The sequence below is a fragment of the Odontesthes bonariensis genome, chromosome 7, assembly GCF_027942865.1.
Source record: "Odontesthes bonariensis isolate fOdoBon6 chromosome 7, fOdoBon6.hap1, whole genome shotgun sequence".
In the NCBI taxonomy this organism is placed as follows: Eukaryota; Metazoa; Chordata; class Actinopteri; order Atheriniformes; family Atherinopsidae; genus Odontesthes; species Odontesthes bonariensis.
The window spans coordinates 3,005,748-3,021,211 of record NC_134512.1 but is presented as its reverse complement, the minus strand read 5'-3'; the positions used below and the strand labels follow the sequence as shown (position 1 = coordinate 3,021,211).

The 15,464-nt window shown below is 45.7% G+C and overlaps 2 protein-coding genes across 2 annotated transcripts in view; both read right to left on the bottom strand.

Moving 5' to 3' along the window:
• The window catches only part of tnnt3a (troponin T type 3a (skeletal, fast)), a 209,615-nt gene that overhangs the window by 55,242 nt on the left and 138,909 nt on the right, over positions 1–15,464 (bottom strand). The gene's annotated exons all lie outside the window — the stretch shown is intronic.
• lsp1a (lymphocyte specific protein 1 a) overlaps positions 1–15,464 on the bottom strand; it is a 95,103-nt gene that overhangs the window by 35,005 nt on the left and 44,634 nt on the right. The window contains exon 7 of the mRNA XM_075469258.1: positions 7,718–7,761. Coding sequence (XP_075325373.1) covers positions 7,718–7,761 — 44 coding nt within the window. The remainder of the gene's footprint in view (positions 1–7,717; positions 7,762–15,464) is intronic.

Here is a 15,464-nt window from a genome sequence, read left to right as displayed (position 1 = left end):
ACGCGGATCTAAATAGCGTCCGAAGGATATATATATATATTCCTATAATATATGTCAACAATTGGTTTAAACATATTACTCTGCTAGCCACAAATATTCAATCCATTCTCTAAACCAGAGATACTCATTGCGCGGCTCGCGAGCCACATGCGGCTCCTCAAGCTTTAATTGGCGGCTCCCACTCGCATAGTAGCTTATAACAATATGGTAACAATAACAATACATTTTTTCAAAAAAACACAGCAAATACTGCACGGTATTAGGTATTTTTAGTAAGTTTGCATTTTTGTAGTATTAAAGGCAGGGTAGGGGATCTTTTTCTGGAACATTTTTTTACATATTGCTTGAAATACTCTTCACACCCCCATTGCAACCAATTAATTAAAAGTTTTGACACAAATATGAAAAGTTTTAGTGGCCTCTAGAACGTACAATCTAGGAAAAACAGTATCCAATCATTGTGAACGGACCGTTCACAATGATTGGATTCTGATGCCGTCTATCAAACTGCAATCTGCTCCTCCCTTCTCCTCCCCCTCCTTCCCCCTCCTTCCCCCTGTGCGCGTACCCTGCTCCGTGAACGAAGCTTGGCAGGAAGCTAAACTAGAGCCAGCTTGGCTAGCACCTAGCATTATTAAACGTATAGTTAGCATAAACTAAATACTAAATACGGCAACGATCGATGCTTGCTGTCAGAACAGCGCTCGTGCACCTTCGTGCTCGTGCGCGTTCATGTACTCTAGAGGCGTGCCTTCGGGGGGAAAGTGAAGAAAAGGGTTGGGACTTTTTACCTGTGTATTTTCAAAATGCAGCTTCGCTGGACTCAAAATCCAGGATCTCCTACCCTACCTTTAAGTATTTTTACTAAGTATTAATTAAGGCTTAATGGTGTTTCCCATAGGGGGCTCTGTTAAACCTGGCAACGCAGCCCGCTTAAACCACCATCACACTTGACCGCAGAGCACGCTAGCTCCTTTAGCCAGCGCGAGATGCAGGCACTATGGATCGGTTTTTAATTAAAAAAGGGGAAAAACCAGCACAAAAATCAAACGAAAATCAGCATGAAGACGCCAGAGAGGGAACGAGCAGGCAAACGTCGGGTGTACCGCGAGATGCAGGCGCAATGGATCGGTTTTTGATTAAAAAAGGGCAAAAACCAGCACAAAAACCATGCTCATCTTGAATGTCTGACTATGATTACAACAACAAACTACAAATACAACATGAAGAAAGTCAAGGACATGCATGCCAGCTTCCGCTCATCCCAGTATTAAGGTATGTTATGTATGGATCTTACTTTATTTAGTGATTGATCGCCACCTAGTGGCTTCTATTTACTTTGTCAGCTAGGTGACTGTATGTTCAGTTCAGCTCGGAGTTACTCAGTAAACAGTCAAACTTTTCACTGTCTCCGTCTCCGTTATTACCAAGATCACGGATATCACAGTGGCGACGAGGATGGGATTAATGCAAGGGAAATAATCAAAGAAAGACACCGAAAGGATAAAGGACAAGTACAGAAGGGAAAGTTACGGTCTGAGGATAACAACTGACTGTTGAAACAGAATTTGTGCTAGCACCATGGCGTTCCAAATAGGTAGCATTGGGCAGTATAAGGAATCGGAAGAAGATTTTGAATCCTATCTCGAACGTTTTGAACAGTGGATAATTGCAAATGCGGTGCATGCCGACAAAAAGGTCAGTGCTTTCTTATCTACGATTGGGCCAGACGCATATCGCCTATTGAAGAACTTAACTGCTCCAACAAAACCTAGCACTATGGACTACAAAGCACTGATCAAGGAGCTCACTGATCATTACAAACCACAAAAGAATGTGATTGCGGAAAGATTCCGGTTTCAACGGAGAAGCCAGCAAGAAACCGAAAGTGTAACCAGTTTTATTGTAGCTCTGAAACAGCTCTCCATACACTGTGAATTTGCTGGACAATTGGATGAAGCGCTCCGAGACAGATTTGTCTGTGGACTGCGATCAGAAGCTATGCAAAAACGACTTCTGACAGAACAGGAGTTGACTTTCAAAACTGCTTGCGACATTGCCTGCACGATGGAAATGGCATCTAAAAATTATCAGACAAGGCAAAGGCGACATCATCAGAGGTGTGCATTGTATCCAGCCAGAAGTTGAAACGTGAGCAAATGAGGCGTGCCAATGCGAGTGGTAACCAACGTGACGGATGGGCAGACGTGAGTACACAGCAGTGTTATCGCTGTGGAGGCAAACATGCTGCCAGCAGCTGTAAATTTAAGACTGAAAAATGTCACAGTTGTTTGAAAATGGGGCACATTGCTCGAGTATGCAGAAATAGGAACAAAGCTATGCCAACCCAGTATGTTGAACAAGAGGATGCAGCTAATGAAAGTGAAAATGAGCTTTTTGGAATTTTGTCAGTGTACACAGCAACAGATGGGAATCGAGGCATTGACGTGCAGATGCACCTTGAAGACAGTCCAGTGCAAATGCAGTTAGACACTGGAGCTGCAGTGACACTAGTGTCTGAGAAAGTATACCAGCAGGCCCTAGCACATTTACCCCTCCAGCAATGCAGTTTGACATTAACAACTTTCACTGGAGATGTCATTCCCTTGAAGGGTCAAGTAAACGTGGCTGTCAGGTACGACACGCAGAGGCAGACACTGCCACTTGTAGTCGTTAAAGGGGACTGGCCTGCGCTGCTAGGGCGAAATTGGTTAAAGAAGATAAGACTCAACTGGACGAGCATATTTGCTGTGGAACACAAAATTGATCAGCAACCAGAGGTGGCGGCGTTGCTCCAGCAATATGAGTCGGTGTTTCAGGAGGGGCCGGGCGCCATCCGGAGGTTCAAAGCACAAATCAAAATCAAACCAGAGGCCAAGCCCATTTTCAAGAAAGCCAGACCACTACCCTATGCCTTAAAGGAGGCTGTGGAGAAAGAACTGGACAGGCTGGAAGCCATGAACGTCATCTCTAAGGTGGATCGCAGTGAGTGGGCCTCACCTGTAGTGGTAGTCCCAAAGGCAGACAAAAGCATCCGATTATGTGGCGATTACAAAGGCACCATTAACCACAGTGTGGAGGAGGAAACATACCCACTGCCAAATACAGAAGATCTGTTTGCAACCTTGGCAGGGGGTAAGTGGTTTTCAAAGCTGGATCTGTCGCACGCATACCAACAACTAGAACTGAGCCCAGAATCCGAGAAGTATTGGACAGTAAATACTCATTGCGGCCTGTACAGGTACCATCGCCTATCATACGGGGTCTCCAGTGCACCCTCAATTTTTCAGGGAGTTATGGATCAGGTGCTGCAGGGACTGGAGGGAGTCACCTGTTTTTTGGATGACATACTTGTCACAGCAGACACAAAGCAAACCCACTTACTGAGATTGGCAGAGGTCTTGTGCAGACTAGAGAAATTTGGAATCAGGGCAAAGTCTACAAAATGTCAGTTCATGAAGACCCAAGTGGAATATCTGGGGCACCTCATTGATGGAGAGGGCCTGCACCCCACAGAGGAAAAAGTGACAGCCATAGTGAATGCTCCTAGGCCTACAAATGTGTCAGAGCTGCGGTTGTACTTAGGCCTCTTAAATTACTATGGACGTTTTTTGAAAGATTTAGCCACTCTGCTACAGCCACTTCATGCTTTGCTAAAGAAAGATGCGCTTTGGGAGTGGACATCTGCCTGCGATGCTGCTTTCCAGCAGGGTAAGGAGCAGCTCTTGGGAAGCACAGCGCTAGAGCATTATGACACAAGAAAACAAGTGCGGCTGGCCTGTGATGCTTCTCCGTATGGGGTGGGGGCAGTGATTTCACATGTGTTGGAGAATGGTGAAGAAAAGCCGATTGCATTCGCATCCCGCACCCTGACGGGGGCAGAAAAGAAGTATGCACAAATCGAGAAGGAGGCACTTGCAATTGTCTTCGGAGTCAGAAAGTTTCACAAATACCTTTATGGGCGGAAATTCATACTGACTACTGACCACAAGCCACTGTTAGCCATTCTGGGACCTAAGTCAGCTATTCCAACTCTGGCAGCACTAAGAATGCAGCGCTGGGCGCTAATTCTCATGGCGTACACAAATGACATTGAGTACCGCAGATCAGAGGATCATGGAAATGCAGATGCATTGTCCAGATTACCAAGAACGCAGAACGATGACACGGCAGCGGAGCAAGGGATCTTCTACTTCTCCTATGTAAATGAACTGCCAGTGCAAGCTGTTGGGATAGCGGAAGGCACCAATAAAGATCCTGTTCTCAGCAAAGTGCTGAACTACATTCTGGAGGGCTGGCCTGATGAACTGCAGGATAGCCTGCTGAAACCCTTTTTCAGTAAGAGGTCTGAGCTCTCAGCAGATCATGGCTGCATCTTATGGGGGCTTAGAGTGGTCATTCCTCCAATACACAGAGAATGACTGCTGAATGACTTACATGAGGGACACCAGGGCATCTGCCGTATGAAAGCTTTAGCCAGGAGTTGCATGTGGTGGCCTAAAATAGACAATGACATTGAAGTCAAAGCACAAAGTTGCCAAGCTTGTCAGGCTGTGAGGAACATGCCTGGGGTAGCACCACTGCACTGCTGGAAGTGGCCAACTCGAGCATGGCAAAGGATCCACATTGATTTTGCTGAAAAAGACAAGCAACATTTCCTGGTGGTGGTGGATAGCCACTCAAAATGGCTTGAGGTGGTCCACATGACCTCCACAACCGCATCCAAAACCATTGATGTTCTTCGGGGTCTATTTGCAGCTTATGGATTGCCAGAAGAATGTGTGAGCGACAATGGGCCGCAGTTCGTCTCTGCTGAATTCCAGGGGTTCCTGAAGAATAATGGAATCAAGCAGACTTTGGTCCCAGCGTATCACCCTGCCTCAAATGGGGCTGCAGAGAGATCAGTGCAGACACTGAAAGCGTCTTTGCTGAGGCAGGTGCTTAGTGATGGCCCTGCAGCCAACAAAACCCCTCTTCAGCATCAGCTTGCGAACTTCCTCCTAATGTACCGCAGTACACCCCATTCGGTGACAGGCTGCACACCAGCAGAATTGTTCTTAAAGCGGCAGTTGCGAACCAGATTCAGTCTTCTCAGACCTGACCGTGCCAAGTTCATGGAGGCTCAACAGGCCAAACAAAAAGCACACCATGACCGGCCCTCGTCTGTTCTTCGGGAATTCAATGCAGGAGATCTGGTCCAGGTCAGAAACTTCCGCGAGGGGAAGGAGAAATGGAAAAAGGCAACAGTGGCAAAGCGGCTTGGGCCAGTGACTTACCTGATTCATGATGGATTACGAGAGCGCACGGTTCATATTGATCACATGCTGGCCTCAAAAGAATCTGGAGAAGTGGCCAGGGGCAAGGCCACAAACACTGCAAGTGACCATGACATAGCGCTGCCAGCCTGGGAGAGAAATCCACCTGCAACACCAGAGCCTACTGGGGCCAACGATGAGGATCAAAATGTAGCACCTCATCAGCCCCAAGTTTAAATACACACCTCAGCTCGGCCACAGGTAACTTCACACACCCCAGCTCCGGTGCAGGTCGCCTCACCTTCAACAGCACAAATGCCACCAACCATGGCTCCCACCATTGCGCCAGAACCACGAAGGTACCCTCAAAGATGCCACACTGCCCCAAATAGACTGGATGTGTGATTGGGTGGGGTTTTTAGGTTAAGGGAATTAAGTTTTGGTAACTTTATTGTTGGATCTCTTAGTTTCAGAGAGTACAGTAGTATTGCTTAGAACAGGCACCAACTAAGTCATATTAGGAATAATCTCTTGTTTATTTTTATGTGTTGTAGCAAGTAAAAAAGGGAGGAGTGTTATGTATGGCTCTTACTTTATTTAGTGATTGATCGCCACCTAGTGGCTTCTATTTACTTTGTCAGTTAGGTGACTGTATGTTCAGTTCAGCTCGGAGTTACTCAGTAAACAGTCAAACTTTTCACTGTCTCCGTCTCCGTTATTACCAAGATCACGGATATCACAAGGTAAATGTGGTCTTAATTGAAAATTTATTGGCTGTGTTGTTTCTTTTTTTGTGGGATGTTTTATCTGTAGAAATGCATATTTGCTAAAGGGGTCTTTAGCATGTTGTTGTAAAAGTGGTTCTTCCCTTGATTTTGCTCTGCCAATGTGGCTCTTGTGAAAAAAATAGTGAGTATCACTGCTCTAAACCATCAACAGATTCTTGTATGACACACCTCGCTGAGATACTGTGCAGTATCTTCATCAGAGATCTGTTCGTGTCTTTGGACATAAAGTAAACTAGATTTTCCCTCTGAGGTAACCTAACCTATACATGATTAGCTCAACAGGGGTTTGTTCAAGTTAGGGGTGGGCGGTATGCACGGTATCATACCTTATGCGGTATTTTTCACCAACGGTAGAGATTTTTTTGCCATACCGTATACCGCAATAGCTCATGAGTCCTGTAGATCGCAGTAATGCAAAGTTTTGAACATCCGCTTGGATATGCCGGGCGACAGTAATCGCAAGACAAGGTAACACGAGTAATTTGTTTTACCACCTGCGGGCTAACCATGCTCTGGAATATGAAACGAGTCAAAGCCGGTGTTCTGTCGATTTCTGCTACTTTTCGAGAATTGCTACTTTGTGGTTTTGCGCATGCGCCGAGCCGATTTTCTAAGTTTCGTTTTCACGCCCATAATGTTTTGCTACCCTGCGTCTCAGCTGGTGTGTAACGGTAACATCCTCAAAATCCTGATTATTTTCTCTTTTGGAAGATATGCAAAGTAATAAAACACTTATCGTATTAACAAGCAGTTAGCTTAACATGCACAAATGGGGTGTTTGAAACATGACGCATATTTGAGCATGTTGAATAAGTGGAAGGCGCCTATGAAAGTTACGTTATCCAAGAGGCAGCAGCTTTTCTCTCACAGAGTTTATTCGAAGAAATGTACCTTTTCTCATTTTTTAAATATAAATATAACGTATATATTTTTTATATTTCCTGTGTTTTCTGTTTTGCACAATACATTTAATTTAATATTGCTGCAAACATCCTGATTGAAAGTGTTTATTTGGTGCTATGGTAACCACTGAGAAACTGTTCTGTTGTAATTTATATACAAAAGTACCATACCGCGATATATACCGTATACCGTCAGTGGCTCAAATTTTACCGGGGTATACATTTTAGGCCATACCGCCCAGCTCTAGTTCAAGTCTCTACTTCTTCAGCCAATGTTCACCTGTTAGAAATAAAGCTTTGCCTACAGTTTCTCCTGTAGAAACTCTAAAATGCGTTTGGCTGTCTGTTTACTTTTTACTGCCCAGTGTACATAATCTTCTCAAGCCTAATCTGCTTTTACTGATTTAAATTCCCTTGATTTTTCAGAGTCATATGTTCTATTTTCACTGAGGAGCTGACAGGGAATCGGTTTGAAAAGCAGACAGAAAGCTTGTCATGAGGTTCACAAAATTAAGACTTTGTGAAAAAGGTCAGAGCTTACCATTTTAGATACAAGATAAAAACAAAGCTGCATCCTAGTTGGCTGACTATTGAACTGCATTCCACAAAAACCCAGAAATAATTGATTTTTTTTCTGGTAAAATGAGTCTGTCAGCACTGCTATTGGACAGTGAAACAAGTAAATCAGAATTCTAGACGAAACATTTCTTAAAATACCTGAATTTTCCCTGTTTATTGTTAACCTGATCTGGACACTAAAGAGGATATTCACCTTTTCTTCAGCGAACGGTTCAGGGACTCAGTTCTCTCTGTGATCTGAAAAAGAAGAATTTTTTTTTTTAAGATCTTATACAGGAGTTCTGCATTAAGCCCTCAGAGCTACACAACTCCAGCTAACACACACAGAAAAACTATACCACCGTGGAGATATGAGAAAATCAAACAAATGAAAAAGAACTGCAGGAGAGCAGAAAGAAAATGGAGGAAAACAAAATGAACCATTCACTTAGAGATTTTTCATGAACAACTAATTTACAACAGTGCAGTAAAACAGGCAAGAACCCTCCATTTTTCAAATCTTATCACACAGAACAAAAATAATCCACAGTTTCTTTTCAAAACGTTTGATCTTTTAATAAACACAAGTTCTCCATGCCAGCATCAGACGCTGCATGTGAGGACTTTGCAGACCACTTCGGAAGTAAGATCAATGCTATTAGATCCAGCCTTTGATCTCAACAAAATGTTGATTTGAACATTTCTGAAGCATTGTTTTTACCCGAGGAAACACTGGAGAGTTTTGTCCTGGTTGATGCCAAGATGCTTGGTCGAGTTTTCTCCCAAATAAACCCAACAACCTGCCTTTCACTGGTGTGAACTCACGTGCACAACCTCGTCCACAGAGGGGGAGGGGTTTGGGGGGCGATTTGGAGCTTGTTAGAGGTTGGGGGAGGGACCTGAAAGTTGTATCAGTTCGAATTTTCCGACTTTAGACTCGGAATTTTGAAAACCTGCCGAAGGCAGCTTTAAGTATTGTAAATTGCTCTCTTCAGACGGGTGTTTTCCCATCTGCCTGTAAAACTGCAGTGGTGAGGCCCCTTCTGAAGAAGAGCAATTTAGATCACAAGATCCTTGATACCTGTATCCAACGTACCGTTTTTAAGTAAAATTATAGAAATTTGTCCAATTAAATGAGTTTTTAAATAAATTTTTTATAATATTTTTGAGAAACATCAGTCTGGTTTTAGGAAGAACCACAGTACAGAGACAGCCCTTTTAAATATTGTAAATGATCTCAGGTGTAATATGGACTCACAGAAGCTTTCAGTCCTGGTGGTGCTGGATCGTAGAGCAGCTTTTGATACAGTAGATCACCAAATTTTATTAAACAGACTTAGAAGCCTGGTGGGTGTCTCTGGCACTGTTTTTAAATGGTTTTACTCCTATCTCACAGATCGACAGTTTTTCATAAGTATGGATACATGCTCCTCGAGAATTCATAAAATCAAGTGTGGGGTTCCCCAAGGATCGATTTTAGGCCCATTGCTTTTTAATGTGTACATGTTGCCACTTGGGGATGTCATCAGGAGACATGGCATTGGTGTTCACAGCTATGCTGATGATACACAGCTTTACATCGCCGTGTCTCCTGATGACCTAGAACCAGTTAACGTTCTTTTAAACTGTATTTTAGATATAAAGTCACGGATGGCAGAGAATTTCTTACAGCTCAACCAGGGCAAGACTGAAGTTTTAATTATCGGTCCTGAAGACAAGAGAGAGATCATTTTACCAAAACTACAAAACTTTAAATCTTCTCAACTTGTGAAAAATCTGGGTGTTCTTTTTGACTCTGAGCTGGATTTTATCCAACATATTAGAAATGTAACAAAGACAGGATTTTATCATCTTAAAAATATTGCCAGAGTCCGCCCATTTCTCTCTCTTACCAGCACGGAGGTGCTGATGCATGCTTTTATTTCTGCTAGAATAGATTATTGTAATGCCCAGATCTCTGAGTTTCCCGAAAAAAGTACTTCCCTACAGTTACCACAGAATTCAGCTGCACGTGTGCTGACGAGGACCAGAGGGCGGGAACACATTACACCAGTTTTAAAATCGCTGCATTGGCTCCCTGTGCGTTTCAGGATTGATTTTAAGGTTCTTTTAGTTGTTTATAAATGTCTTAATGGTCTTGGGCCTTCTTATTTATCTGATCTGCTTTTAAATTATGAGCCCTCGCGGACCCTGAGGTCCTCTGGTAACGGCCTTTTAGTTGTTCCAAAAGTTAGAAACAAAACCTATGGTGAGACGTTGTTCCGCTATTATGGACCTCGTTTGTGGAACAGCCTGCCAGAGAACCTCAGGGCTGCAGAGACTGTTGATGTTTTTAAAAAGAGGCTCAAGACCTACCTTTTTAGTTTAGCTTACAGCTGAATTTTATTTATTTATTTATTCATTTTTTTTGTTTTGGTTTAGTTTACTTTTATCTATTCATCTATTATTTTAAATATTTGTCTTTTAATTATTTTATTATATACTTATTATGTACATATATATGTATATATATCCAGTGAGATGTGTGCAGTGTGATGTTGTGTGTGAGTTTATGTATGTATTGATTTTATTATTGATTTTACTATGTAAAGCTCTTTGCTGTCACGCCATGGACTCATGTCTTGAGTTTTATGTTTTAGGTCATGTTTGGTTTTTAGTCATGTTTTAGTTTAGTTCTCATGTTTCAGGTTCAGGTCTTGTGTTTAGTTCATGTCATGCCACCCTCTCCTGCCCTGCCATCAGCCTCACGTCCCTCACCTGTGTTTTCCCCATCAGCTGCACTCAATCCCTAATCACCCTCCACAGTATTTAGTTTCCAGGTTCCCTTTCATTCTTTGTGAGATCCTTCCCCGTCACCATCCATGCCACACCACAGGTAAGTCTTTTCCATGTTTTGCCAAGTGTTTTGTTTTGTTAAATCATTTTTCCACAGTTCAGGATTTTGAATCCGGCTCAGCCGCGCTTTCTGTTACTTTGTTTTTGTATTATAAATCTACTTTGCTTTTTTGAATATCCGCATCCGTGTCCTTTTCAAACCCACCCCATATTGACATTTGCACTGCTTTCTTGTATAAAAAGTGCTATATAAATAAAGTTTGATTTGATGATCTGTTAAACATACTGAATATTTGTACATCTGTTCAATAACTGCTATTGGTATACTTTATTACTGCACTCTTTGTTGTATTTATGTAATACGATATCTTTTACTTGAATCTTATGTTGTAATTACTATTTTAAAGGTTGAATTTTATACTACTAGTTAATAGTAGGTGCTTTTTTATTTATCTAGGTTGGTTTTGCTTTCTACGTTCAATCAATTTATTTATAAAGCACATTTTAAATAAACACAAAGGTTACCAAAGTGCTGTACATTAAAATAAACACGTTATTTCCCCGGCTCTAGGGGTGGGGCCCGCCGGCGAGCGCCTGGTGGCCGGGTCTGTGCCCGTGGGGCTCGGTCGGGCACAGCCCGAAGAAACGACACGGGTCCCCCTTCCGACAGGCTCACCACCCGTGGGAGGGGCCATGGGGGTCGGGTGCAGTGTGAGCTGGGCGGCAGCCGAAGGCAGGGACCTTGGTGGTCTGATCCTCGGCTACTGAAGCTGGCTCTTGGGACATGGAACGTCACCTCTCTGCTGGGGAAGGAGCCTGAGCTGGTGCGCGAGGCTGAGCGGTTCCGGTTAGATATAGTCGGACTCACCTCGACGCATGGTTTGGGCTCCGGAACCAGCCTCCTCGAGAGGGGTTGGACTCTCTTCCACTCTGGAGTTGCCCACGGTGAGAGGTGTAGAGCAGGTGTGGGCATACTTATTGCCCCCCGGCTGTGCGCCTATACATTGGGGTTCACCCCAGTAGACCAGAGGGTAGCCTCCCTCCACCTTAGGGTGGGGGGACGGGTCCTGACTGTTGTTTGTGCTTATGCACCGAACGGCAGTTCAGAGTACCCACCCTTTTTGGAGTCCCTGGAGGAGGCACTAGAGAGTGCTCCTCCGGGAGACTCCCTCGTCCTGCTGGGGGACTTCAATGCTCACGTGGGCAATGACAGTGAGACCTGGAGGGGCGTGATTGGGAGGAACTGCCCCCCCGATCTGAATCAGAGTGGTGTTTTGTTGTTGGACTTCTGTGCTCGTCACGGACTGTCCATAACGAACACCATGTTCAGGCATAAGGGTGTCCATATGTGCACTTGGCACCAGGACACCCTAGGCCGCAGCTCGATGATCGACTTTGTGGTTGTATCGTTGGACTTGCGGCCGTATGTCCTGGACACTAGGGTGAAGAGAGGGGCGGAGCTGTCAACTGATCACCACCTGGTGGTGAGTTGGCTCCGCTGGTGGGGGAGGAAGCCGGTCAGACCTGGCAGGCCCAAACGTATTGTGAAGGTCTGTTGGGAACGGCTGGCGGAATCCCCTGTAAGGAGGAGTTTCAACTCCCACCTCCGACAGAGCTTCAACCATGTCCCGGGGGAGGTGGGGGACATTGAGCCCGAATGGGCCATGTTCCGTGCCTCCATTGTTGAGGCGGCCGACCTGCGCTGTGGCCGTAAGGTGGTCGGTGGTTGTGGCGGCAATCCCCGAACCCGCTGGTGGACCCCAGTGGTGAGGGAGGCCGTCAAGCTGAAAAAGGAGTCCTATCGGGCCTTTTTGGCCAGTGGGACTCTGGAAGCAGCTGATGGGTACCGACAGGCCAAGCGGAACGCAGCCTCGGCGGTTGCTGAGGCAAAAACTCGGGCTTGGGAGGAGTTCGGGGAGGCCATGGAGAACGACTTCCGGACGGCCTCGAGGAGATTCTGGTCCACCATCCGGCGGCTCAGGGGGGGAAAGCGGTGCACTGCCAACACCGTGTATGGTGAGGGCGGGGCTCTGCTGACCTCAACTTGGGACGTCGTGAGTCGGTGGGGGGAATACTTCGAGGGCCTCCTCAATCCTACCGATGAGGAAGCAGAGTTGGGGAGCTCGAACGTGGGGCCTCCCATTTCTGGGGCTGAGGTTGCCGAGGTGGTCAAAAAACTCCTCGGTGGCAAGGCCCCGGGGGTGAATGAGGTCCGTCCTGAGTTCCTCAAGGCTCTGGATGTTGTGGGGCTGTCTTGGTTGACACACCTCTGCAGCATCGCGTGGACATCGGGGGCAGTGCCTCTGGCTTGGCAGATCGGGGTGGTGGTCCCCCTCTTTAAAAAGGGGGACCGGAGGGTGTGTTCCAACTATAGGGGAATCACACTCCTCAGCCTCCCTGGTAAGGGTACTGGAGAGGAGGATCCGCCTGATAGTCGAATCTCGGATTCAGGAGGTGCAGTGTGGTTTTCGTCCTGGCCGTGGAACAGTGGACCAGCTCTATACCCTCCGCAGGATCCTGGAGGGTGCATGGGAGTTCGCCCAACCGGTCTACATGTGTTTTGTGTACTTGGAGAAGGCGTTCCACCGTGTCCCTCGGGGACTCTTGTGGGGGGTGCTCCGGGAGTATGGAGTGCCGGACTCCTTGATATGGGCTGAGTTTGGTCCGCATTGCCGGCAGTAAGTCGGACATGTTTCCTGTGAGGGTTGGACTCCGTCAGGGCTGCCCTTTGTCACCGATTCTGTTCATAATTTTTATGGACAGAATTTCTAGGCGCAGCCAGGGCGTTGAGGGGGTCCGGTTTGGCGACCTCAGAATCGGGTCTCTGCTTTTTGCGGACGATGCGGTTCTGTTGGCGTCGTCGGGCCGTGACCTTCAGCTCTCACTGGAGCGGTTCGCAGCCGAGTGTGAAGCGGCTGGGATGAGAATCAGCACCTCCAAATCTGAGACCATGGTCTTCAGCCGGTAAAGGGTGGAATGCTCTCTCCGGGTCGGGAATGAGATCCTTCCCCAAGTGGAGGAGTTCAAGTATCTCAGGGTCTTGTTCACGAGTGAGGGACGAATGGAGCAGGAGATTGACAGGCGGATCGGTGCGGCGTCTGCAGTGATGCGGGCTCTGCACCGGCCCATCGTGGTGAAGAAGGAGCTGAGCCAGAAGGCCAAGCTCTCGATTTACCGGTCAATCTATGTTCCTACCCTCACCTATGGTCACGAGCTGTGGGTAGTGACCGAAAGAACGAGATCGCGAATACAAGCGGCCGAAATGAGTTTCCTCCGCAGGGTGTCTGGGCTCTCCCTTAGAGATAGGGTGAGAAGCTCGGTCATCCGGGAGGGGCTCAGAGTAGAACCGCTGCTCCTCCGCATCGAGAGGAGTCAGATGAGGTGGCTCGGGCATCTGGTTAGGATGCCTCCTGGACGCCTCCCCGGTGAGGTGGCTCGGGCATCTGGTTAGGATGCCTCCTGGACGCCTCCCCGGTGAGGTGTTCCGGGCCCGTCTCACTGGGAAGAGGCCCCGGGGAAGACCCAGGACACGTTGGAGAGACTATGTTTCTCGGCTGGCCTGGGAACGCCTCGGGGTCCCCCCAGAAGAGCTGGAGGAAGTGGCCGGGGACAGGGATGTCTGGGTCTCTTTGCTCAATATGCTGCCCCCGCGACCCGATCCCCGGACCAGCAGAAGATAATGGATGGATGGATGGATGGATGGATGGATGGATGGATGGACGGACGTTATTTCATCATCTCGGGTGTATGTGCTTCTACTGCAAAGAAATTTCCCAGTTTGGGATGAATAAAGTTTTTCTATTCTATTCTATCACAACTGTTATTTGTTAAGTTGTTTGATATCAGTGAGGTGGATGAACCAGGAATTTTTTTCCTCCATTCAGCTCGAATTTCCGATAAATCCTGATAAAGTTACAAATGTGCAATTTTTCATTTCTTCTTTCAACATGCAGTTAAATTCTGTCTGTACATGTGCAGTTTTACTAAGGGAGATTTTAAAAATATGGCAAAAGAAGATGTCCAGGTCCAGAACACACATGCAGTGCCATGCACACAGATACTTCCATCCAACATTTCTGATATAAAATCCAACTATAAAGCCTAAAGATGTACAGATGGCTCCTTGGCAGGTCATACCACCACAATATATAAAAAAGCCGGAACACTGCACAGCTGTGAATCATAGTTACCATCGATCAAAGTCACACAAAGAAATATTTCAAGTATCTGCAATAACATAGCATGCTTTTCCTGGTGCAGCCATAACATGCTGGCTTTTCCAACTCACACGGACACACACATGCGACTTACAGACTGAGACCGAACCCATCTGCTGTGAAGACAACACAGGGGGTAAGGTTTCTTTTAATGTTTAAAAAAAGCAGTCATATCGTATATATCATAAAGCAGAAAGGGTCGCCGTTTTAAATTTATTTGTATTTTAAATGCTTCCTAATTTACTTTCTGAAATCAGAAACGAAAAATTACATCAGGTTTTAGCGTCGGGTTAGGGTTAGGGCATTAACTAGGCTCTCAAGGATATAAGCCATTAGTAAATTAGTTGCTGGGAAAGTTTCGCATGTCATTTCATAAAAAGCTAAAACATAACAACCAAACACATTAATCCAGCCTCCATCCATTTCCTATACCCACTTAGTCAAGTTCAGGCTCACAGGGCCCTGGACATGTTGTCAGTCAACCACATCCATTATGACATGAAACTGTTATAGTTGTGGTGCGGTTGGGGGCCTTACCACTCCTTTCTGTCGTAATGAAGGATTTTGTTTCATCTACAATTTCATCATTTTAATCCAGATTACAACAAGTATGTAACATCTGTTTATGCCATTATGACTGTCAGCATTTATCCAATCGTGGATGAATTCATAAAATTTGGGCTAAAAGCAAAAATTTGTTTTACTTTGATTTTGAGGGAGCAGCAGTTAAAAAGTTTCCCAAAACTTCAAGGTCACAGATTCAGCCGGAGCAGGCAGGAGTTCCAAAACATTTACAGCAAAGGATCATTCTTGCAAGTTCTTGGAACAGGATACTCTGGTAAACACCAAAGAAATATTTTTCTACATGACAATAAATACCACTGGTGTATGACCCATTTCACAGTAGGC